General features: G+C 38.2%; 1 protein-coding gene across 2 annotated transcripts in view; it reads right to left on the reverse strand.

The window, feature by feature from the left end:
* Positions 1-25,367, reverse strand: part of LOC306858801 (cGMP-inhibited 3',5'-cyclic phosphodiesterase 3A-like) — a 98,724-nt gene extending 73,357 nt beyond the window's left edge. For both annotated transcript variants that reach the window (XM_079399536.1, XM_079399535.1), the window contains exon 1: positions 23,961-25,367. In XM_079399536.1, coding sequence (XP_079255662.1) covers positions 23,961-24,728 — 768 coding nt within the window. In that variant the 5' untranslated portion in view covers positions 24,729-25,367. The remainder of the gene's footprint in view (positions 1-23,960) is intronic.
* Between the last annotated feature and the right edge of the window lie 554 nt (positions 25,368-25,921).

Here is a 25,921-nt window from a genome sequence, read left to right on the forward strand (position 1 = left end):
AGAGAGTCGTCTACAAACAGCAAGAGCAATATTATCAACATCCTCTCCGGCGTCTGACTCAGCATGAACACAGATGGGAGGACTGGGAAACAACTTCAGAAACAAATCAAAACTACACTATCACCACCCTAGCAACCAGCCAAAACACCATAGCATTGAGTTTTGCAGTGGTAAGCATTGCTTTATGAAGTTAATACTGGGATACCTTTTTACATTAAAAGTTTTTAATAATGCACATATAGTGGGAACACTTTCACCCACAAAACAGCTGATGTCCAACATTTACTTTCCTAGCATATTCATCAGGGGACGCACAACAGGGAAGAGTTCGACTAGAGTTCATATCAGAAGAATTAAGTTCATAATTATCGTTCAGCAGGAGACGATCATTAAGCACAAATGGATATTTACCCTGATTAGCAACTCCATTTTGGACTCTTCTAAAATAAATGAATAAAATAGGGAAAAATATCAAATAAAATAAACAAATAAATAGCACATCAAAAGTTTGGAAGACAGTGATGTCATAAATATTACTAATAACGATATCAATTTATAATATATGGTTGAGTGCATTTACATCAATAAAATATTCCTATACCAGTAGTACTGATATCAAACAAACGAGCATGCCAGCGCTCGCTTTTCCTTCTCACACCAAAGATCTCAAACAAACGCAAGCGTTAAGTGTCTAACGAAGACACGCCACTTTTCTGGCTCATATCTACCATGAGACGAGAGATAATTGGGGAAACTGGGACAGGGTGGCTCTTTCAATCACTTTCTCATGCTTTTAGATCTCCAGAACGAGATTAGAAGCAGACTGTTCCTGAGTTATCAGCGCGGTGTGACTCGGTAATTTAGTTTTAAATCCCAGCCAAAAATAAAAAATGTCTTCCTTCAAAAATTGTCAACCCTCATGTTGTTCTGCAGCTGCAGATTCTCTTCCAGGGAACAGAAAACAAGCAGCTCTTTTCCATATGAAACCGAAAGAATAGCGATACAGATTGTTGACCACAAAAATGACCATCATAAAACTTATATCACTGTGTGTAAACAGATGGAAATGAGCTAAAACCTTCCATCCAACTGCATCCATTCATATACAGTGCCATTAGATGCAACATGCCAGTTATGACCAATCATAGTTGAGCAATGCATGTCATGTGACCAACTGCAATGCAGCAAATCTAAATATTCTGAAAGTACAAGGTGAAGATTATTGGTGAATAACGAATTATATTTTAGTCTGATCGTCACACAAAGCTACACATTTTACAATTACAAAAGAAAATGCAAGTAACACGTCAAATTAAACTCGAAAAAAAGCATTAAAAAATATTTTCTTGTAAAATGTACTCCAGTAACATTTGAAAACAATTTGCCAGTGTATTTTTTATAACTAATACTTTTATTTAGTCAATAATGTTAATAGAACATGAATTTTAAAGTGATCTGGGCTGCGTTTCCCGAAAACGTCTTAACGCCGTCCTTAAGATGTACCTTAACCTGTACCTTACCGTTAATACGTGTTTCCTGAAATGTTCTTAGTTAAGTATATCTTCTGTAAGTCATACTTTCGTAAGGTTGGTCTGGACCACTCTTAGCTATACCTCATCACTTTGACAGTTCCCAGTTCTTTATATCCCATTCTATACGAATATAATAGTTGTGCAAAAATCAAAGAGCGCTGTCCGCAGAGCCATACAGCATACTAAAACTTTACAATTTAACTTTTTTTTTTTTTTTTTTTAAATGCCGGCACGGCTGAAAATTCAGAAGCTTTTAGATCTTGTTGGTCCGATTTTATCGAGACAAATTCAGCTGCTGGCAGCTCTCCTCTTTTTCTCCATAATAGTCTAGTAGCTGTACATTATATGTTTCTCTTATTGCGTTTTTATTGAGTAGGTTATTTAATTAGTTTCTGTATTCATACCAATATGCAATGCAGCTGCTGGGCGATCAACCCTGGTTGTGGCGAATATTAAGACACTATGGAAAATATATTATGATAATATTAACGAACCATTCAAAAGCCAGTGAAGGCATACTGCCAGCTACGTTTGGTTACGAGGTTGCGGGTTCGCGCACTCATTTCAAAATTATATAAAATATCCAGGGTTGGATTTAGTTTGCAATTTGGATTATTTTTTAAGATTCCATGAGTCCTGATAAATGCAATTTCAACTATTTCTGAAGTGCTTCTTGTTGGAAAGGTCTCTTACCAGAATGTTTTTCTGTTGGACTCGTGTAGGCCCAAGGTGTTATTTTTTTCTCTCTTCTGTTAAAAGCTGTTTTACATTATTAGGAGACATATTATGATCCAGTTTACAATATTTAATATAAGTCTCTGGTGTCCCCAGAATGTGTCTGAAGTTTCAGCTCAAAATACCCCACAGATCATTTATTATATCACATGGAAAATGCCTATTTTGAGTGGAAGAAGAAACACTCTGATTTTCGTGCCTGTTTCTTTAAATCCAAATAAGCTGCTGCTCCCACCCCCTTTCCAGAATAAAGCTGCGCCATTTCAGCTCGTACCTGCTATAAACATCTGTTTTGGTTCTGATTATAGTGTTAATCGCACTGAAATCATGCGTTTTAAACCATATTAGTTTAAACTTCTGATGTACGGTTTTCTGAGCGCACCCATCCGAAGCACACGGACAGAAAGCGGCTGTCACAGCATGTGAGTAAACTAAGTTCTCATTCACACACAAGTTTATGTTAAAAGCACACGAGTTACAAAAACTGTCAGTTATGTCTGTGAAGGTAAACAGCTGGGAAATAATTTGCATGATTATTTTAGATCTGTGTGGCAGCAGCATGCAGTAAATAAATCAATAAATCCCCTGCTCTCGTCTCCTCTGAGGCTGGGACTAAATAGTGTTCTGTGCTCGTCTGTGCAGCCAATGACAGAACAGTTAGCATGTTTTGCTCAAACTTTCACCATGGCATTAGAACTGGTACACCGCTGTCACTTGGTAAATCAAAATGACGATGCAGCGGGTGGAAACTTACAGATTAAGGAGCAGTAATAATAATAATAATAATAATGAGATCCCTTTGCCACGTCACCAAGGGAGCGAAATCAGACACGCTCGTTTTTTCAGAAGCTTGCAGAAAAAGCCTTACTAAAACAAAGTTACTGGGTTAATCTTTTTCACGTTTCCTTGGTTGGTAGATGCACTGGGGACCTGATTATAGCACTTAAAACCTGGAAAAGTCAGATTTTCATGATATGTCACCTTTAAATTATTAAGCAGCGTCTCGTGTAGGCTTTTTTTTCTTGTATTTTATGTGGTGACCACTTGGAGGTGCTCTGGGCATATATTTTTCTTTCTTGGTTTTCTTCCCTGATGTGATGAAGGTTGCAAAGCGAAAGTAAAAGTTTCATGGAACTCTTTCCTGTTAGAATGCAAAGAACTTGCATGTCTTTATTTAAAATCTACACTTATAAAAAAACACCACTTTCTCATAACGCAGTGAAGCAGCCCGTGCATAGAATGAATAATCGATTTTCGAGCCATTGATATCAACCAATTCAGCACCACCGCCATGGACAGCACTTGGTAACGTCGCACGTAAGAAGGTATATCTTAAAGGGGTCATCGGATGCCCATTTTACACAAGTTGATATGATCCTTTAGGGTCTTAATGAAAGGTCTGTAATACACTGTGGTTAAAATTTCTCAATGGTAGTGTAAAAACACCTTTACCCTGTCAAAATCAGCTCTGTCTTCAGCACGCTGTGCTAGTCCATGTTTCTTTAAATCCTAGTGAGCTCTGCTGACTCCGCCTCTCTCTTCTGTGGAGTGACGAGCAGACCATAGATACGTGTAGATTCCCTATTTGACCACTCCAGAAATGTTGACGCGTCAGCCATCTTCCATTCACCATAATAATCAATGAATATTCAAAAGATATACAAGCGTATAACTTGCTGTTGTAGACGCACAGTCAATGTCCTCAAAGACTCGAAGAAGATTCACAGAAACAGTCGATAATGAACTAAACTTTAGCCACGAAACACATTATTAGGAAAGGCGATTTGCAAAGATTCATAAAAACCCTTATACTCACTTCTTCTGTAGCTAAAGCTGGATCACGAATGATTCACGAGAACATTTAGGCAATTCGGGGATCGGCGCATTCACTTCAAAGCAAAAGTTACGTTAATCCTCTGCGTCTTCAGCAGCTCAGATGTCGGGAGTAACTGACGACTGCTTTATTCATTATTACATCCAACAAATAAACACTTCAATCGCTTTAAACCCTTGCAGCGGAGGCGGACAGCTCTCAGCTCACTCAGGGAGGGTCTAAGGTAAGACGGTCTTGTCAATCAACTCTCGTGGGAGTGATCTGTGCAGAACTACATTCTGACAGGACTCTCAGAACAGCCTGATTTGAGAAAGGAGATTTTAAAATAGGGATTTCAAAAAAAAAAAAAAAAAAACACTGGGTGGATTTTTATCATTATAGGATAGTGTACACACACTTCCAACACACATTTGTTCAAACAACTTGTAAAGTGAATTTTGCATCCGATGACCCCTTTAAAGCAACCTCGCAAGGCAGGGGTGTCAAGGCCAGTTCCTGGAGGGCCAGATCCCTGCAGAGTTTTGCTCCATCCCTGCTTCAAACACAAACCATGTAGTTTTCAAATAAGCCTGAAGGACTTGATTAGATGGATCAGGTGAGTTTAATTAGGGTTGCATCTAAACTCTGCAGGGATCTGGCCCTCCAGGAACTGACTTTGACACCCCTGTCCTAAGGTATAGTTCGGGGAACACGCCGAGAAATGGTACACCTTTAGTTAAGGCATAGGTTGTAAGACAGTGTTATCGGGAAACGCAGCCCTGGTCTTTAATAAAATGTTAGCACAAAAAAAGTTGGGATCTGTTCAGCATGATGAGCTGAAGCCAAACCAGCGTGGTATAGTTGCGCAGGCCGTGCTGGACGGCCATTCCTGCGGCCTCCTGTATTCCCGCTCTCGCTCTTCTCAGCCAATTTGCTAAGTGGAGCGTTTCTCCCCACACTAACGGCACGCTGCTGTTAAATTACACACACGGCTCTCCCTTCCATTAACGTCAGACTGAATCACGTTGAGAGAGTCAGAGCTTGTGTATTAGCAGTTTTGCTCCTTGATCGACATGAGAGTGCGTGCAGACGGGACCTACACACAGAAACTGAATTTCACGCAACGATATTGATTTAAGATGCATGTGACGTGTCTAAGTGATGTAAACAGCAGCCTTGCTGAGAGATATGAATGATTTATAACTCTTCATGGAAAAAGATGAAGAAAAACAGCAGTTTTCATCATCTATAATCCACACGATTTCGATTTCAAATAAATGCTGTTTGTTTGAATTTTCTATTAATCAAAGAATCCTGAAAATAAAATGTATCACAAACATACGAAGCAGCAACTGCTTCCAACAGAAATGTTTCTTGAGCAGTAAATCAGTATATTAGAATGATTTCTGAAGGATCATGTGACACTGAAGATTCAGCTTTGCATGACAGAAAAAAAAATTACATTTTAAAATATATTAAAAGAGAAAGCAGTTATTTTAAATTGTAATAACATTTCGCAATATTACCGTTTTTACTGTTTTTTTTTTATCAAACAAAGTCAGCCTTGGTGAGCAGAAGAGACTTTCAAAAACCTTTTAAAAATCATACTGACCATAAACTTTTGAAATGTATATATATTTCAAGTATGCATGCATGTATATATATAGCAGTAAAAAGCATAAGCATAAGTAAAAGCACAAATATATAAGTATAGGTAATATGTAATGCTTATTTATGTATATTACAGTGAATTCAGTATTAGTTCACAAATGACAAAAGATCAAATTGCTCATAAAAACAGAAGGAAAAACAGCTTCATACATGAGACAAGACACTAAAAGCTGTAAAACTAATATCAGTTGAGAGTGAGCTGAAGCAGACAGTATGTGTGCATTATGCAAATGTGTAACATGGTGGCGTAGCTAAAAATCACAGAAAAAAATGGCAGGACTACAAACAAGTGTTTTCTGTTAGAGAGATGAACTCCGTTTGACATCGATTTGCTTTGTAACTGCAGATGGTTTACATGCACAAACACACTAAAAGGAAAGGCACAATAGATGCCCTTTAAATTGAGCTCCAGATAACTTTGCAGGGAGTCTCTCATCGACTGACGCAAACGCAGAGATGCAGTTTTGATGAGAGCCAGCTGTGGCTCCTACAGTTTCCAACAACCAGATATGTTGGCGTTCATGTCGTACTCTGTATGATCGCACCTCACTTCAGTGTGAATATAAAGTTAACGCCAATGTTTTCTTTTGGTCAGCGCAGCCAGTTCCCAACCACAGCGCTGGGTTGCCCCAACGATCGCCATGACCGAGTTACACTTACATTTCAGTATGATTTTAGTGTGTATTTAAAGTCAGGCGGAGCAGAACAGTTTGGCCCGTCCATATCGATGGCAGTGAACAAATGAGCTAAACCCGACAGATGCTAGAAAGCAGGAGGCTTTCCAGGACTCGAGGCGGGCAGAACCGCAGACCGCGGGTGGGACGGACCCAATGGAGGTTAATGGAGGTTGTGTGTTGTTTTGGGCCGGAGCTGCTACGAGCAGCGAGTTTCCCTGTCCAGTACAGTACACAACCCTGATTGCAACTTCTGTGCGGCTCTCATGGGAAAAACAAGCCCATGTAACTGCACCGTGATCCACGTGAGGCTTGTTCTGAGTGACTGGCGCTCTTGTAGCCATCACTCTGACAATGTACACACATCTGTACTCCGCATGCGCTTTCAGGAGAAGAAAAAAAGAGTGAATTATGTTCACGAGGGGTCACATTTTTGAGTTTTCGGCCTAAGACAATCATAGAAATCCATATGAATATCACTGATTGAAAACAAAAGATGATCAAGATATTTTTTGACATAATGCTCAGGTAAGTTGATCAACGAAAGCATTTGTACAGTAATGATCTCTCGTGATTCATTCACAACAAAACCTTTCCATGCGAATGCCATGAGTCAGGGCTTATCATTCACACACACTGAGATGAGGGGATTTGAAAGACGAAATCCTATTTTAACCTACTTACCACCAAATCACGTTTCAGAACAACAGAATGAAGGAATACAAATATAAAATATGCCAAAAGTGCAGCATGCACACTGTCTGTGAATAGTACAGGCTGCTTTTAAAGTCAAAATAAAATCAGAATTGGCCCTATTTATTTCTTAAAAGCATGTATCGTGTTCAATACAGGTTAATAATACAAAAACGCCTGTACAATATAGAAGCGAATGTTTCAATAATGTTTCTATAATTTCAGTAAATCTGTGGTTCTCTCACATTTAATGTTTGTGTATTCATCAGAACAGATTTGGAGAAATGTAGCATTCCATCACTTGCTCACCAGTGGATGCTCTGCAGTGAATGGGTGCCGTCAGAATGAGAGTCCAAACAGCTGATAAAAACATCACAATAATACACACAAAATGTGTCACAAAATGGGATGCAAATGGAGGTTCATGTCAAAAAGATGCAAAAAACAAAGCAGGAAAAATCAGTGTCAGCAAGAACAACAAACAAGCCACAAAAAAGTTAATTTCCTAGAACGAAGGGGAATTGTTTAAGTAAAATAGGCACCAAGTGCCTTCCTTACCACAACAACCTAATTCAATAAGAGACTTTGTGGTGGACGAGAGAGAGAACGAGAGAGAGTGCTTAGTGCTGAATGGACAGTCCTGAGAGTGAATGGGGATATCATGCCCAGCGGCCCATTCTGACATTAACACAGGCCCTTATGTACCCCGAGAGCCCGGCTAATGATACGATCCCAGCGCTGCCAAACAGAACCACTGGGGCTCTCAGAGGTGCGTGTGTGTGCGTTTACATCACTTTAATGGCTCCAACGAGCGTCATACACTCACTGCACCCTCTCATCTGTGACACAGATGAGCACTTCCAGAGAAATCCATTTTCCAATGTATGTGTTTATACACAGTTACTCTATTAGAGAGGAGGAGGTAAAACCACCATCAAAATACAGTACAAAGAAAGTAACAAAGCTACTTTTACTGCAGAATGGACTACTGTGTAACATACTGAATGCTGGATTATATATTTTTTCTGTTTATTATTTATTATTCTTTTAGGGTAGGCAATATGAAACATTTAACTACAAAATATCACCATACTTGCATTAAGAATCGCAAACATTTCTCATATTACAAGTTTATGAAATTATGCATTATCTCATTAAATATGCATTAAATTGGATACATTTCCAGAACAGAAATCAGAACACTGGATAAAGACAGGTTCAAAATTCTTGTTTGGTTTTGCTGAAATATTAGAGTTAAAAGTTTTTACAAAAGAGATTTTGGATCCCTTTCATCAAATCAATGCTAACAGCCAAAAAAAAAATAACTACATTAACAATATATATTAATATATTAACAAATATATTAACAAACCTCACTTTTAACAAAAAATCAATAGAGATGAAACTAAAACTGTAATTAATTTAAAAAGCAATAGGTTTAACTGTATTGCGTTTAGTACTTTTTAAAACTAGTATGAGAAACACTATGCCATATGAAGTGTTCCCACATTTAAACAATTCATTTCCATGACTTTTCCATGACCTTTCCAGATGTTTGTGGTTACTGGAAAACAGATCATTTTGATTCAGACCAATTTACTAACTACTTGGAAAGAGCCTCGAAATTAAGCTCTATAGCTTGAGATGATGTTTTATACATTTTTGTTCTACATAAACACACACACACACACAAATAGCCAATGACATATTGTAAAGAACAGTGTAAATAAATAATGGTATATTTACTCCAGAAATGTCCACTTTACGGAAGTCTGTGCATGCTTAATTCAGCGAATTAACAAAGAAATAAATAATATAAAAAATACAATAAATGAAATGTTAAAATTGTGGTTTATACTGCTTTCAGATCATAGTCAAATGGAAACAAAAGGTCAAGATAGCCCATTGCATTGTGAGATTTAAGTAAATATAGGTCATAAAACGCTATGCACACAGAAAATGAGTATACACACTTTACAATGCAGAAATAGTAAGAATTGCATGCTATTCTGCACTATCCTTCCTCTTCACACGCACGGTTTACAGGCACACACACACACCAGAGGCGAGTCCATTAGCCCTTGTGATCAGGGACACCGGTTGCACAAAGTCTTGTGACAGCCATTAACGAAGACCGGAGAGCGAGAACACCTGGACACATCTGTTCATCAACAGCACAAACCCTGAGAGAAGCTTTCCAGCTCAGCCGCAAACCAGCGTGAGCAGGATCTGCTCTGTTTATTTGACGAAGCCGTCTGCCGCACGGCCTGCCTGGTTTGAAATGTCAGATGTGCTGCTTCACGGGTTGGGGTCGAGAGACAGCCGAGTTTAGCCCTCTGAGGATGATACGAGATGCATAAAGGACTAGATGGAGAGTGACCGAGTGTGATTTGAGGAATCAAAGTTTAATACTAACCAAAAGTATGAGCATTACTAAGAGTGATGTTTGACTTAGTAGATAAATTATGGAAGAAGCAATCTTTGGGTCAATAATACTAAAATAGCAATTAACTATAGTCTTTGTGCAGAAACTATGGTTTATTAGAGTATTAAAAACACATTGTAGGTCTTCACTGTCACTTTTGATCAATTTAATGCATCCTTGCAGATATATGACTACAATCTTTTGAATGGTAGCGTGTATAAATAACACTAACATTAGACTAAATGTCTAAACATCAGCAATCTGATAAGAGGAAAGATAAAGCTTTTATTTGTTTCCATCTGAAGATAAAAAGAGGGTCGCTGTGACTATATTAAACAATCGCTCTAACTAGCAATGCATCATTTGATTGTAAATTTCTTTGGATTCAAATGGATCATACATTCATTCGTACAATGAACTGATCACATCAAAATCTGAAGATAAAATAAAAGATGAAATGTCATTAATGATTATGAAAACCAATGCAACAGCCATAGTTATATAAAAACATGATTAAAACAGGGGCTTGGGTCAGGATGGGTTTTTGGGTGGTTTGATGCAGGACAGATGAGGACAATGGTACGAATGACTTCAGCATTTAGTCAATCAGTCTCATAGAACTGACCCTCATCCAATAGGTCAACCTCCCTCCCGCTGAAGCATCCTGTTACGTAACGGTGAGACACAAGAGCAGGACGGCAGCTGAGGTCCTTTCCACTGCTGCTACAGTCGAGGTGCCAGCTGTCATATGAGTGCCAAGCGGGCATCGCGGATGGGATGCCATTTACTCACTCGCTCTCCTCATCTAGTCTGTCTTAAAATGTTACGTAACGGTGAACTGAGGATGTTATGTACAGCAGAATGAGGGCACTCGTGGTGACTAGTGATCAAATCGAACAAAATGTTTAAAGTGCGAATTACTTGGTGTTCTTTGCTACACTACTTATGAAAAGTAAAAAAAAAAAAAAAAAAAAAAAAAAAAAAAAAAAGTCTTCTGCTCACCAAGGCTGCATTTAATTAATAATAAAAAAAAAACTATTGTGAAATTATAACTACTTAAAATAACTATGTGAATATATTTTAAAATGTAATTTATAGTGTTTAAGGGTTCTTTGTTGAATAGGAAGTGCAAAAGAACAGCATTCACTCTCTGCCAGTAGGTGGCGCTTATGGAAAAGCATAAATACAAGAATAAATACAACAATGTTACTTACATTATTAGGTTTTATATGGAGGTAAGCTGAAAAGTGAAAGCCATTGAAACTTTTCTAAAGACATTCAATTCCCTTCAGGTGTACATTCATATAACCACTAATTTCAAGGTTTTCGAATTAAGTGCATCAATATACCAATCTAATGATGCTTTTCCACTGCGTGGTATGACTCGACACGGCACGGCTCAGTTCGCGTTTCCACTGCAGTTTAGTACCGCTTTAGAGTGGGCGGGATTATTCATGTGTCGTTATAGTTGCGCCGCCTCTACTGCCGTGACTCCTGAAAAATGCATCAATTCCGTGTTGCTCCATCAAGCAAGCTCTCGATGGATCCGCACCTCGGCTATCAACGAGAGGAACGTTTATACTTCCTCAACAGACAATTTTTTGGTTGTTAAAAGAAAGGTGCGCTCATTCAGTTGCGTTCGATCCTTCGCTGGCTGTGCTGATTTAAATCTAGCGGGTCTGTTGGGTCTCGTGCCGAAAGTTCAATGACGCAGGCAGTGGCGATTTTCTCCGGCCAATCAGTGATCAGAGTTTACACGTCACATTTTGGTAACGGTATGGCTCGCTTGGAACCTCGGCCGAGGTGGTACTAAAAAAAAGTGCCAGGTACCAGGTATTGTACCCAGTGGAAAACCCCCCAAAAGTGTGCCGTACTGAACCGTGCCGTACCATGCAGTGGAAAAGCGCTATAAGATCAAACATTCAGACCCATGTTTGTCAAAGTATCTGAAAACACAAGACTAGCACACCTCTGGCCTTCAGGTTCAGGATAACCTCTCCAGATATGATGTGAATGACTAAAGTGAACAGTCTCGTCTCTGCAGGTTTCACACACATTAGGACAACTGATGCTGGTTGAGGGAAAACAAGGAAGCTCTTGCTGCTTGGGGTCACTTCCATTGGGTCAAGCGCCTGCAGCACATCATCTCACACAGCTTCAGATCACACTTTGTTTTAGCAAAGCATCACGTTACTTGAGGATTCACACACACAGACCAACATGTGCGTCACTTCGGATTACACACAAATGCTTCAACCGATTCCAACTCAAACTCACTGGAAAAACAACATTTTAAAATGACTTTACTGTACATTTGCAATACTTTGGAAGTATAATGTCCAGTGAGTGGTGCTGAAAGAATGTTCAGTTTCATCCAAAACAGATGAACTTGAATCTGACAACGTTTTATTGCGTTGGTGGTTGTATGTATCGCAGCAGTTTGGAAATGCATGTCTAGGGAGTGGTGCTAAAAGTTAATGCTCTATTGCATTTGAAAATACTGTACCACCTACAGTACACTAAACTGATCGTGTTAACAAGCAAACTTGAAATAAAAACATTTGCTGAAGCAAATATGTCATTTTATCTTGCTTCTACGAGTTTTTGAGCTCTTTTATCATGACTCGTTTTCATGGACTCAAATCTGAGCGCTCAGTATCACATGTAAAATGCTGGACCAGGCGTGCGACCTAGCACATTTACCATATCAGAAAAGCCATTCAATATATAGCTAATAATGTTATGTAAACATCAAAATGCATTTGTTTACAAATCATACATCATGGCAAAACTATTTTGAGGTCATGACATAGTACTGTGCATGGAACGGTGTGAAAATAAGTATTTTTATCTAAGCTGAAATCAATATTTGTGCGAAAAGGAATAAAGTTGTTGACACTAGTGTTGATTTCAGCTGGAAAATGCAGGTAAATATTTGTATCAGTACGTTTTTTTTTTTTTTTTTTTTTTGCAAAAATGTAGATTGATGCACATTTCCAATGAGCCAATGTTGATTTAGATTCTGTAATTTACACAATCAAATAACAAAAAAGCACTTACAAGTACTATGGTATTACCACATTTTTGGTACCATGGTAGTTTGATTTAACCTGGAGTACAATGAAAATACCATGGTACATTGGCTGGTCCGCCAGTTCTGACAATCAGTGAATGAAAACATGTCTACATTTCCAATAAGTGAATATTCTCATTGGTTTTAATGTGCACTCTGGGAAATACTAAAGGAACTAACATTTTTTGGACAGATTTTGGCTAGAAACATCCAATTCTCAATGCTTGAGATGTAGGAGTGTTTCTTTCAGGTCCTGCACAGATGGATCACATCTAGCACAGGACCCCTACATGTCCTCTTTCTCTTTATCTTCACTCTCTCTCTCTTGCTTTTTTCTTTTTCTCCCTCCCAGTGAGAAGAACAGGAAGAGATGTGGCATACAAATCCCTATAATTTTTTAATCACCTCCAATGAAATTGTTAAAGCAGCATGACGGCGAACTAAGCAAACACATAAATGGCTTTATCCATGTGAGCCCACAAAACAATTCTGTGCATTACAACGGCGCGTATCTGCACACGCACACACACAAACAACCGCTAAGTGTGCTTAACGTTTTAAAGCATGGCACTTATTGAAAATAAAAACAATGTTCTCTTTGTTTCGGCTATAATGTCTTCAGTGTTTAGTAGATGAATCTTTACTATCTGTTAAATGTCAAGCAGAAACTAGCCTTGGGAAAAACATTAAACAAACAGAATAATTTGTACAACGGTCTTTCAATATATACCAAAACATCACTTAGTATAAGCAAAACTGGGAAAGAAGCCACAAAAAGCTAATGCTAAATCTGTCCCAGAAAATACATCAGAATTATGAGAAAAGACTGATTTAAGCTAAATTTTTGTGAACTTTCTGAGCAGTAAGCAGTAACTAAGTGGGTTGCGCTAATGCTGGTAGCATTTTTCAGTAGCATAACAGTAGTAAAAAAGTTTTTGTTTTCCTAGTAACAAGCTACTTTCCCCCAACAATTATCAGTTAAGCATGACACTGCAGTTTGTGTGCATTTTTAGTCGCAAAACCCTCATGAAAATGAACCGTGGTTTTATTATTTTATTATAGTAAAAGTATAGTAGCGTTGTTTTTTTGGCAGATTGATTACCATTTGTATAACCACAATTTTACTACAAATACCATTGTTAAACTATGGTTAGTGTTGTAAAACCATGGTTAATTTGTGGTTGCCATTTTTTCTCTCTTTTTTTAATTTGCAGTAAAATCATGGTTAATTTTGGATAGGGAACATTTAATTAAATGCTACTTCATGCTATATGCTACTTATGTTTAATGCAGTTGTGATCCTCATTGTTTTTGTTCCAGATGAATGCTCTGAATGCAGAAATAAAATTATATAATTTGATATTTACAAAAAATAAAATGTAATTAGCTTTTTTTTGTAATATAGCTAACTACTTGTCTGTACTGTACTTTAAGATTAGTACAGTACAAAAGTGGAGGGGTGGGGTTTAAATGCTACTTCATGCTACAATGCTACTTCTATGTGTAATGCTATATTGCTGTTTGTACTTTAGCATCAGCTTTTAGCTTAGTAAGTTTTAACGCCACAATGAAACGGAAGTAGCGACAGATCTTTTCTTCCGGATTGTGATTGAAGTGTAACAGATTATTAAAAAAAAGAAATGTAGGACGGGACTTGAATCCTATGTGGTGCGGGTGGGTGTATCTGAATTGTGGGTGTGGCACTCAAAAGCAGACTAGATGATTGGAGAAGACATTTTGATAGGTCAAAACCCACAGACGAATTGCTCACAATAAAATCCATTACATGCATTTAGAAAAAAGATGAATTTTTATTTTATGTCGAATTCCTTCCCCTACTGTACCTTCCCTAACTGACCAACAGATCTATGCACGTCTTGTGTTTTTAACTGTGATTACAGTCAGATCTAGCAGCGGTAGGCATGATAAGGCAGTAGCAGTTCTCACGGTATCTGTCAACTCCTGACGCAAAGCAGAGGCTGGTTTCTCAGGCGAGCTCTGAAGGTGGACCTGCGACTGCGCAGCTTCACATTATTAGTAGAGCTATGTGCTTAACCAGGCTAACGAGGGTCCGAAAAACACTTCCAGCTGTAACAGTCACAATTGCGCAGGCAATTATCTGATAGGCAAAAACACACACGCAGACAGAACTATCAAGATTGGCATTGGCAGCTAAGGTGCGAGCTGCAGCAACATGTCAACTAAGCAAGTTTGTTTCTTGGCTGCAGTTAAAATCTTCCAGCTGCCGTTTCATTGTTTCCTCTGAGAAGCCAGTGGTAAAACGAAACGTCGGCTGTTATCAAAGCCTCACAAAATGCTTTTGCGTCAGGAGTCCCCTCAGGATACGTAGGGGTGTTGAGATAAAGATCAACTCAAGTGTTGAGATAAAGATATTAGTCACTACTAATGAGGTAAATTCACACGGTTTTTAAGATGCTTTCCCAGAGACTCACAAACACGGACAGGATTGTTATGTTTCATGCTATCAGATGTTACTGAATATTTATAAGCTAAAAATGTATACATTTATAGAGAGATGGAAAATTGTAAAAAAAAAAAAAAAAAAAAAAAAAAAAAAAAAAAAAAGGTAAAAACTACACTAAAAAACAGATTATTGTAGTAGGTTTTACAAGAAACTACTACTTTAGTCTTTCTACTTCAAAATTACATGTTCAACGTGTTACTTTCTTGTTTCTTTGTAATTTATGGTTTATTGAATGGACCAGATTCATAAAACATAAGAATTAATTTATGCAAATAGTCTGTAAAACCACTACAAAATTATTAAATTCAATGTGACAATTTCTATAATTAGGTTAAGGATAATTTGCACAGAAATTAGTTTAAAATTAGGGCTATTAACTGATCAAAACTAACAGAACTATCTTTTTTTTTAATATTTACATCATATATTATTTCTAATATAATATATTAATAATATTTTATTATTATTTATTCAAATGATCAACTAATCTTAAAAGTATATATTTTTTAAATATTCTTTTCAAGTAAATTTAATTATACTGTAAATAATTTATATTAAATATATTTATATATAATTTATTTATAACTTATGAGTAAATACAAAAATATTAACATAAAATATACAATATAAAAAAATATAAAAAAAATTAAATTAATTATTAAAATTAAAGAAGTTTTGGGAACATTTCAGTTATCAATATTGTTCAACACTAGTTTGTTTGTTGACTTGTGTGGATCTTTTTGAGCAAATGTTCTATAAACTGTCCAGAGCAACTTTGCTTCCCACTAATTCAAATATATTTAGAAAAAAGGCAAACCGTCCCTCAAATACGTAAACCCTAGCGTAAGAACGAGCGAGAGACGGTCTGACAAACAGACAGATGTACAGTCGACGACTGGCTCGGCTCTGAAATTTCCCCCATCACTACACAATCTGCCATCCATATTTTCGAAACTAAAACACGCCACTGAGTGAGTTAACAAGACAGGCCTTGTCTGGGGCCGGCCGCTCATCTGGGCAGCAGTGGGGGAGCTCCTGGGGAGAGGTGCGCTGGGGCCCGGCCAGCCCAGGTTAAAATAACACGCCACCTCTCAGCAGCTGAAATACATGTGACAAACACACACCCACAGAGAACACTAGTGAGTGTGCACTACAGCTGGGAGATAGAAATAAAAATCAATTCATCTTTTTTTCAACCTTTGGGTGATCCAGTTTATATTATATTCAGCCAAATATGTATGCATTTTCTTAGATTTAAAAACAATATATAAAATATATATATTTGTTTTATTAACTATAAAATAAAATTTAATCAATTTAATACACATTAGTAAAAATACATAGTAAAAAAAATAGCAATAAATTCACTGAAGCAGAGTTTGATTCAAAATATGATTCAGCTGATTCACTGAAATAAATCAAACTCTAATGCCCTTTGTGCATGTTTGTATATCACAACATAGCTTAATTTTATAAATAACCAACAACATCATTAGAAATATACTGTGAATACTCAATGTGCATCACCCAGCCCTAGTAAAGACCACAGTCCTCACTTCTTGGCATCTCATATACAGTAATAAGCGACTTAGTCAAAAACACTACATTTCCAGAAGCCTTTGAACAGCTTGTATTCTCAGGACACACTTTTACAGCAGCTCGAGGTTTCTGGCGTGTCCGGTCTGCAGTTCGCTTGGATTGACATATGTAGAACAGTTAATGTCTTTTTTTTTTTTTTTTGCTCGCTCCGTTCGCGCCAGCTGCGCACCTGGTTCAGATCGAAGCGGGGAGAAACAGCGCAGCTCTTCCTAGCTTGTTTGGAAAGAGTCAAACTGCTAGCATTTTTAAAATGGATGAGGTTTTTGGCAGCCGCCCGCCCAGGCAAGACAGCTGAGGCTACACATTCCAGGCCTGGCACGGTCCGGCTGGACGCGAGGCCTCTTACAAGCAAAATACAGCGCGTCGACGTCAAAGATCCCTCTGTCTGCTGCAGAGGATGGCGCAGACGAGACCAATTAGAGCGAGAGGGAGCAAAGCAGCGGGCCTGCAGGAAGGAAAACAACCCTCAGCGTGTCGAGTGCTCTGGTGTAGATTAAAAATCTCTCAGCCCGGCTACTGCAGGTCGGGGCAGAACCGCGAGGGACGGTGCACGGTCCACTTCAGACAGGAAACCATTACCTTCAGGCCACATCGTCTGCTTTAAGTGAGCTCAAGCGCTTGGCTTTTTTCACATCTCGCTGCTTTAAGAGGTTTATCATCTACCCCGGCCGACAGAAAAGTCCCACCTACTAACCTCTTATCTCCAGCGGGCTGCATGGGAAAAGGACCCCCTTAAAAAAAAAACACAAAAAAAGACCATGGCACAGAAACGTACTCCTGGTCTCTATGGATCTCCATTTGCGTCATCCCTCAAATAGCTCCTCACACACCCTTTCTTCTCCCCCAGAAATCTAATACGTTATCCTTTCCTCCATCACAAAAGAAACAGAAACATCTTAAACTCTCAGGCCACTAAAAATGCCACTGTTTTTCTACTTTTGGGGAGGAACGACAACAGGGGAGGACCCTGCAGTTAATCATCCGGAGAAAAGACGTTATGAAAGCGGCAAAAGCTTAGTATTTTAACTGAAGTTAAACTTTCTCAATGCTCTTTGGTCATTTTAGACCGAAACGTTTTGGTTCATCAGAATGGTACGAAACGTGGTAAAGGTTTTGGCACTTGGACATGATTTGAAAAGGTTAAATGGTCCTGAAAAAACAGTCACAGTCAAAAAAAGACTGCATTGGAAACGAATGGGAAGCTAATTTCATCTAGTAGTAACATTTGGTGCTGCACCCAAACAAAATCTTACTGAAAGGTAATTTTTTGTGATATCAACCTCAAATTTGGAACACATTTTTTGGACTTTTTTTTTTTTTGTTGCAGTTTTAGAGTCAAGTTATCTATACATTTCATATAAAATTTGAAAATAGTATTTTTGTTCATTTTTCATAGTAATAAATTTAAACTTTATAACTTTTATAGCAATAATCTGCCAATTGTTATCTTTAAAAAAACATCAAAATTTCAACATCAAAAAATTCATGACAGTTTAAGTTGGAAATGTCATGTTCATGTCTATGCTCAAAAAGGAGTTAAATGCTTTACAACTATTGCATAAATATAATGTAGTTCTATAAAATACCCCAAACTTACTAAGTTTTAAATAAAAAACATTATCGAACTATAATATAGTACATTAATTTCATTGTGATAAAAAATTTGGACGTTTTTGACAAGCACACGAGGAGCACCAGAGGGTTAATACATTTACTGCATGTAGCCCAAATAAAAAAATCATCAACCAATAAAATGGATAATTTTCCTAGAAGCAGACCTAAACTTCCATCCACCTTATTTTGCAGCCCAAAGTAAGCGGTTTTCTCTAAATGTGCAAGACTTCCGATTCATTTAAAAACTAGCTAGATTTACAATGTTAATAACTGTGGAAACACATCATCACAGTCTGTGAAAAAGGTCCATCCTTTCACTGCATGTTTTTTCTCATTAAATATCCTGTTACACTCCAAAATACGTCACATTACTGTAAAATGGGTTGAATATTATTATTTCTGCACCTGACATGCCTGAAGACGATGTGTCGGGCCACTCAAACAAACACAGCAATGTTTTTTTAAGCGCTAGAGAGCCAGTGCACACGTCATGCACACGTCAAACTACAATTTGAATGGCTTAAGCCTAATGCACACTTAAAAGACAAAAGTTGCACAAAAAAAAAAAAAAAAAAAAAAAAAAAAAAAAAAAAAAATCACAAGAAGAATCCTAAACAAGAACAAAAATGTGGTTTAAATATGCATAAGTTGTTTTATTATGTACCTGACTTGTCTGTGCACAATTTTTAAGGTACGTTTAAGACTTTAAGACCTTTTTAACACCAAGTAAAGGAAAATTAAGTAATAAATTATAGGGAGGAACACAATGCATCAATATGTTCTCTATAAATGTAAATGTCACAATGTGTTGTATTAGCAACACTTCAAAGTTTGAAAACACAACTTCTAACAGATCTCCATTCATTTTAAATTCATTTTACAAAACAAAAGCTTAACTAGAATATGTAAATACCTTATACTGTAGCTTCTGCACAAAACTGATGTTCTTTCGCAGTATTTTTGTCTTGTTTTTCAGTGCAAATGTCAAAAAAAAGCTTAGGACCGAAAAAAAAAAAGTCTTGTTTTCTGAGAAATTTATTAAAATTAAGTGAATTTATGATTTTTAAAAAAAAGGGTCAAATATCTGCCATTGTGCTCAGAAAAAAGAAATCTACTTAATTCAAAAAGAAAACTAGTTTTTATACTCCATTGACAAATTTGATCTTGTTTAAAGCACAAATCTTACTACATTTTGTTCAGTTTCTTAAAATAACACGTCAGGTAAATGCATCTTGATTTAACGATGTTAAGATATTTGCATTGGAAAACCAGAGAAAAATCCTCAGAAAGATATTCATTTTTTCTAGTGCATGCAACACAATGCCATGACTTTATGAATTTCAGACTTTCTGTTCCAATTCTAAGGCCTTCATTTTTGGAATTAAGACTCTGTAAGACCCACAGAAAGCCTGATTAAACTGGGACAGGAGAAAGTATTTTAACACTGAAAAAATGACTCCCTTCCCCTTTAAGAGCAGATTTAAATACTCTCAGCTCAGCCCAGAAGCTCCGGCTCACGGCGAACAGCTTTTCCAGGCAGCCCTGGGCTAATCGCAATTCAGTGACCCGCTAAAGGCTACTAAAGGCTCCACGCGGTGAGGTGTTTGAGTTGAAACGGCTCCTCGTGCCATTAAACAGGGGTTTTCCATGAACACCGTCCTCTGGAGACCTGTGCTTAATCGCGGGCATATGCAGTGAGCTACTCTTCAGTTTACCACCCAGAAACACACTTTTAATAACCTTCAATCATCTAGAGCACTAGTTCACTTGAAAACTAGCAGTTCTTGAGAACTAAAGGTCCAAACTGCAAGTACTGTATCAGACTGAGAAGCTCAGGCCACACAGTTCAGAAATTCGACATCAGGACACGTTTATTAAAATCCCAACTCCACATAAGGTTATTCAAGTCCATAGAAAGACGAGTGGGTGAAGACGTTTCAGCCTGGTTCTCAGTCCATTTGAAGCCCGTTACGTAACTCACAATGTTCATAACAGGAATGATTTTCTGTCCGTCACTGAAAGCGCCCAGGGCATGTGCTCTACAGAGTGGACGACAAATAATGGCTCTGAGCTCACTTCCTGTTTAAGAACCAACCACCCAAATTAAAAGATTTACTAATGCGAGTTTGATGCTCGGTTCGACTAAGCCTTCACATGGTGCTTTTGTGGTACATTTGCATCAGTAACATTTATACAATTATATCTGACTTTGCTGTAGCTCAAAGCGTGGAGTGTGACGATAACATACAATAGTCAATTGTTTGGACTTAGACATTTTTTCAGCTATCTTGTGCACTTTGCTAATCAGCAGTCTAAATATGACTGGTCTATAATAGTAGGCTTTATCCTAACAAGGCATTTGAAAAATGTATTGAAAAAAGGTTTGCAACACCAACATTCTCAGAAAAAAAAAAAAAAAAGGTACTAAAGCTGTCACAAGGATGGTCTCCTTTTTAAAAAAGGTACACCTTTATACCTTATTTATCCATTTTTAGTACCTTTAGCTACATATTTGTACCTAAAGTGTCCATATTAGAACCTAAATGGTACAATATTAGTAATATGGCATGAAACATGAAAATGTACAGCCCCAGCTTTTGTACCTTTTTTTTTCTGAGAGTGAAAATCATTGGTTTCCAGGAAATTTACTATAAAAGCTAAAGCTAAATGAAGAAATTCAGCTGTACCGTACATCATTTTGGAAGATGCTATTTTTATCCAAAGGGACTTACATTGCATTTTATCACTTCATGCATTTCTTCGGGAATCAAACTCATGATGTGAACTACTTCATGCACAGTGTCGTGGCCCAACGTGATGTCCAGCCAAGGAAAATTGATATATTCGCCCTTTATTCAAACCTACTGATGTTATTTTCTACACATTATGTAGTTGTTATTGGAGAGTGTAAACCTTTTGCATTTGTGGCATGAAAATGACTACTAATCAAATGATTATTCAAAGTTGTAAATTAGACAAAGACTATTGGAATATAGTTTACAAGAAAATACAATTTCAGTCTTTGTACGTCAAAATTTCATGTTTAATTCAATGCTACTTGCCACTTCTTTGTGAAAATTACAAGCAATTTTTTTCGTGTACAAGGGAGAACCAATTAAATATGACTAAAGTATAATCAGTTATTCAGTGTATACTTAGTTTGCCTTTTCTGCCAAATAAGTTTTAAAGTTTAGTGTTTTTCTCTTCCCACTATAACACATTCTTCATATTTTGATGGTTTAATTAAACTTGTTGGGTCACTAAAAGCAAATATTGTGCAAATGTCCCCTCCGGACATCACTTTTGGCCTTTGGTAACAAGACGACTCATGTTTTACTGTGCTATTGAAGTATTTGTTTACCATCAAAACATCACAAACTAGCATTTGTCTTCAGATGGATAGCAAGAGATGTACAAAACACAAGAAGCTTTTTAAATGTGTTTTACTGACAGATGAGACGTTATGAAGAATGCATTACCCATATTCAATTTTCTGTGAAAGTGAGACTTCTGATAGATAAGCCATAGGTAGGCCTATAGCTATAGGTAAATAACTAAGTGCGGTAAATGGTCAAATATTTGCACTACAACCCAGTGTGTTTATTATTTTAATACTTTATCATAATCACATGGTAGCAAATACCTGTTTGTAATATCAAACAGCATAATAGACTGTTTTTGTACAGTTAAAATAACTGAAAGTGAATGACACCAGAAGACACTTTTGCGTTAAAATAGGAGCGTGCAATGATGTCAGGAGCATGCAAACATTCTAATTAAATGTCAATGTCATCGCATCCATGTTTTAATAACGGTTGCAAACTGAACCAGAGTTCACGCCCCTATCGCAGAAAACTGCTTTCACACCAACCAAACTCTGACGTCAAACAGACACCAAAGGCTCATCTTGGTGCACGCTGTTCTGTGTGTCCCATTAAGACACAGATTATTGTCAGAGCAGACAGCCGGGACGACGTGAACAGCGCAGGGGTCACACGCTGGCATGTTTACACAGCCAGACCACACAGATAAAACAACTGCACAGAAACCGCTATAGGAACTAATATCACTCCAGACATCACACATGTGCACCAGGTGTGTGTGTTGCAGAACATGGAAAACACACTCAGGAGTCTGTGTTCTTTTCCATTTCACAAGCGTTGCACCGACAATGCATGGATTAGCCACAAATTGTGTTCCTTTTAAGGTTCCCGTAGGCAAAAGGTCCCTAATGCATTAATTATACAGTCACTAGGGGGCGCAAATTAAATACTCAAAGTCCAAAGCAGCAAAAAGACCAAAGTCTCTGTGAAAACACTAAATGTCCAGTGAGAATAGCAAAGGATGAAAAATTTAATCCATACAAAATTCATCCATTGTTACAATTCAAACCATGTCACTTCATTTACATTCACTACAGGATTTAATGCAAAACTTAAAAATGCAAGTTCATCTTATTTTCGCATAAATGAGCTTAAATCAAGCCTGCAAACAGGACAAAAATATGAGCAAATGTCACTACAACACTTGACAATTAATCAGCCCCATGCTTAACAATAGGCAATTATTTGGACGTATAATTTTTCAATAACTAGATCATTTCAACTAAATATTTTGTGTACTAACAGTCTAAACATTAGTAGTGTATAGTTGGCTTTATCCTAACAATGCACTATACAGTAAAAATGTCATATGTATTAATTATGCAGAGAATAATCAAAATATATATATTTTTTAATTTGATTCAAATTGCAAAAAAGCTTTGATGACCAAAAATATACAAAAAATAAGGTGACTGATTCTTTTAAAAGAAATGTCCAGCTTCACTGTAATTGCAGCCAAATACCACGACAAATCAAAGTCAAATCGTGCAACACAGTCTTCAGTACCAGTGTGTATATAGCAAAAATACCTCTAATATGCACAAACACACGCAAAAAAAACAAACAAAAAAAACATTAACTTCAGACTGATGTAAACTGCATGCATCTCCACTGTAGTGCATATACATGCTAGTTCTGTGAGATTTTCGACTACGCGCTCAAATACAGCACAATGCAAAAACACACCTAATAGACTACAAGAGGTCAAAGTTCACTGCTTTAGCCATAAGCTTTTCCTGCTGATATTATGTCATACATGAAATCTAAGAATGCATGCTTGAGTGAAAGCGTTCCAAGTATCCAAGTAAGTGGCAGGTCAAACAAAAACATTTGGAAAAAACCCCCCAACGGACAGAAACATTTTTATAGATAGATTTATGATCATTAACCCATAATAATAAGAGGTGACACTTTAGATTGCATTATAATTCTAGATAACAGCAATAAGTGCATGCAGTTCATTAGCGTTACTACTATAATTTATGCAAACAAACTCTAACGTAAAGCGTGACCTATTTTTTATTCATACGTTCAATAGCAACACTAAAACAGTCGTTTTGTTAAACGAGCTCTTAATTAAGAAGCAACACAGCCTAAAAAGAGTTTAAAGCGCGTCCTGACGCGGCGTTATATTAACTATAGCTGCAGGAATAATAATAACAAGGTCAGGTTTTATTCCGCGAACACGCGGTTACGGCAGACGATCACGCTCGGATTTCGTCGTTTGCGATCGACAGCAGCGCGATCAATAAAGAGCCCCTACCTGGTCTCTCTGCAAGCAGGGCAGCGACGTCCTCCTGCGAGGTTTGCTCCTGGGCTGGCCGTGCTGTGCCATGTCTGGCGAGACTACCGAGCTGGACCTCCTGCGCCTCTTAAATACCGGAATATCTCCGCTCGATCCCTCCTGGTGTGATGCTCCCTGCTCCGGTGGCAGCAGCCTGTCCGCATACCTCGCCAGCAGGACCCCCAGCACCCCGAGCAGGTACGCCAGGTAGGGTCTCCAACTGGCGCGCACCTTCTGCAGAGAGAGCAGCGATACGGTCCTGATGATGCTGATGAAGAAGAGCACTGAGATGCCCTGACCCAGACGCACCACCATGAGCGCCCCGCTGGCCAGACAGGCGAGCAGCACCAGCGCGGTGGCGGTGAACGAGTACAGCTGCTGCGCATCCAACAGCGACTGCGCCGCCGCTTCGCCCAGATGGCACACGGTGAGCAGGAACACGGCGGTGCGGATAAGCACCCCGCAACGGAGCAGATACACGCCCACCCAGAAGAAGGCACACACGAGCGTGAAGACGGGGGAGAGCAGCTGCCACGCGAGCTCTGCGAGCGTCACCAAGTGACACGCGCGCTCCGCGTCCCAGTCCGCAGCGAGCAGCGCGAGCAGCACGGACAGCGAGGCGACGCACGCGGCCGAGGAGAGGCTCCTACGGCTCCACACGAGAGCCAATCGCGAGTGCCAGCAGTCCTGCTCGGCGGGAGTGACACAAGTGCGCGCATAGCCGTTGCGCACGGTTTCCAGTGCCATCGGTCACGGGAGAGCACGCGTACGCGCTCGCACACACACGCATTAATGCGCAGAGCCGCCGTTCCTTTTCACGTGAGCCAGAGACTCTCAGACTGCATGCGAGACTTCAATGCATCCTCCTCCGAGTCAAAAGTAAAGCCTCGGTGCACGGAGGAGGAAAGCGAGCCCGTTTTCTTGGCAATGCGTAAAATCCCCCATCGCCTTAAAGATCCAGTCGAGCGGAGTGAGGAATTCCTGATGTTTTTAGGCCACCATCATTATCATCAGTGATCTCTCTCCCTCTCCCTCTCTTTGCTTCTCTCTTGGATTATTCCCCATCTCGGATCATTTTCACGCGTGGAAACTCTCGCTGCACAAAGATTTCCGTGACTTTTGGATCTTATTGTCCAGTGTCCCGTCGCCCGCGAGGCGGTCCTTAACCCTAAGCTGAGAGAACGCGCTGCTCCGTATCGACAGCCAGACGGTGATCCCGATATTTCAGAGCATCAATCAATTGATTTATTGCTCTCAGCTGCCCGCGTCCATGAGCTTTCTTCCCTCTTTCGTTTTTAGAGCTCACCTTCACCGACGTCATCGTCAGGACCTCTCAGTATATGGGTCCGTTTAACTAGCGGGAAATAGATTTTTTAAGTTTGGAATTTAGAGAAAAAAAATAAATAAAACAATATTAAACCTAACTATTAAATAACTTTATCATTTTTACGTGTGTGCTGTGCAAAAGGTGAAATAGCACTATATGTGAACCTGATGCAACCCCTAAAATTGTTTGAATACAGCTTTTCTTATTTTCTACAGTAAAATTTTATAGTAGCCAACATTAAACTAAAAATCACAATTTCCTGCATCGTCAAACAAAATATAATATAAAAGTCACTCTTTGGGTTCTTGTCATTTAGTTTTACTTTTAATGATAATATTTTAGCAGATAGGATTTGTATAAAAAAGTTCATTTATTAGCCCCAGATATGAAGAACGTTATTGATTTTTTTTTGTGTTTAATCTCACTTTTTTGATTTTCTTTGTGGTATTGGTTTTTGTTGACTGATTTTTCTTTTACAGTGAATTTTATAGTTCATTAACATTGACTGATAATAACAATTCCCTGCCATATCAAACAAAATTCATATGAAAGTAATACATTTTATAGTTTATTATTATTCATTGATAATCAATGGCAATTTTTGGCAATTATT

The sequence above is a fragment of the Barbus barbus genome (genome assembly GCF_936440315.1).
Source record: "Barbus barbus genome assembly, chromosome: 39".
Taxonomy (NCBI): domain Eukaryota; kingdom Metazoa; phylum Chordata; class Actinopteri; order Cypriniformes; family Cyprinidae; genus Barbus; species Barbus barbus.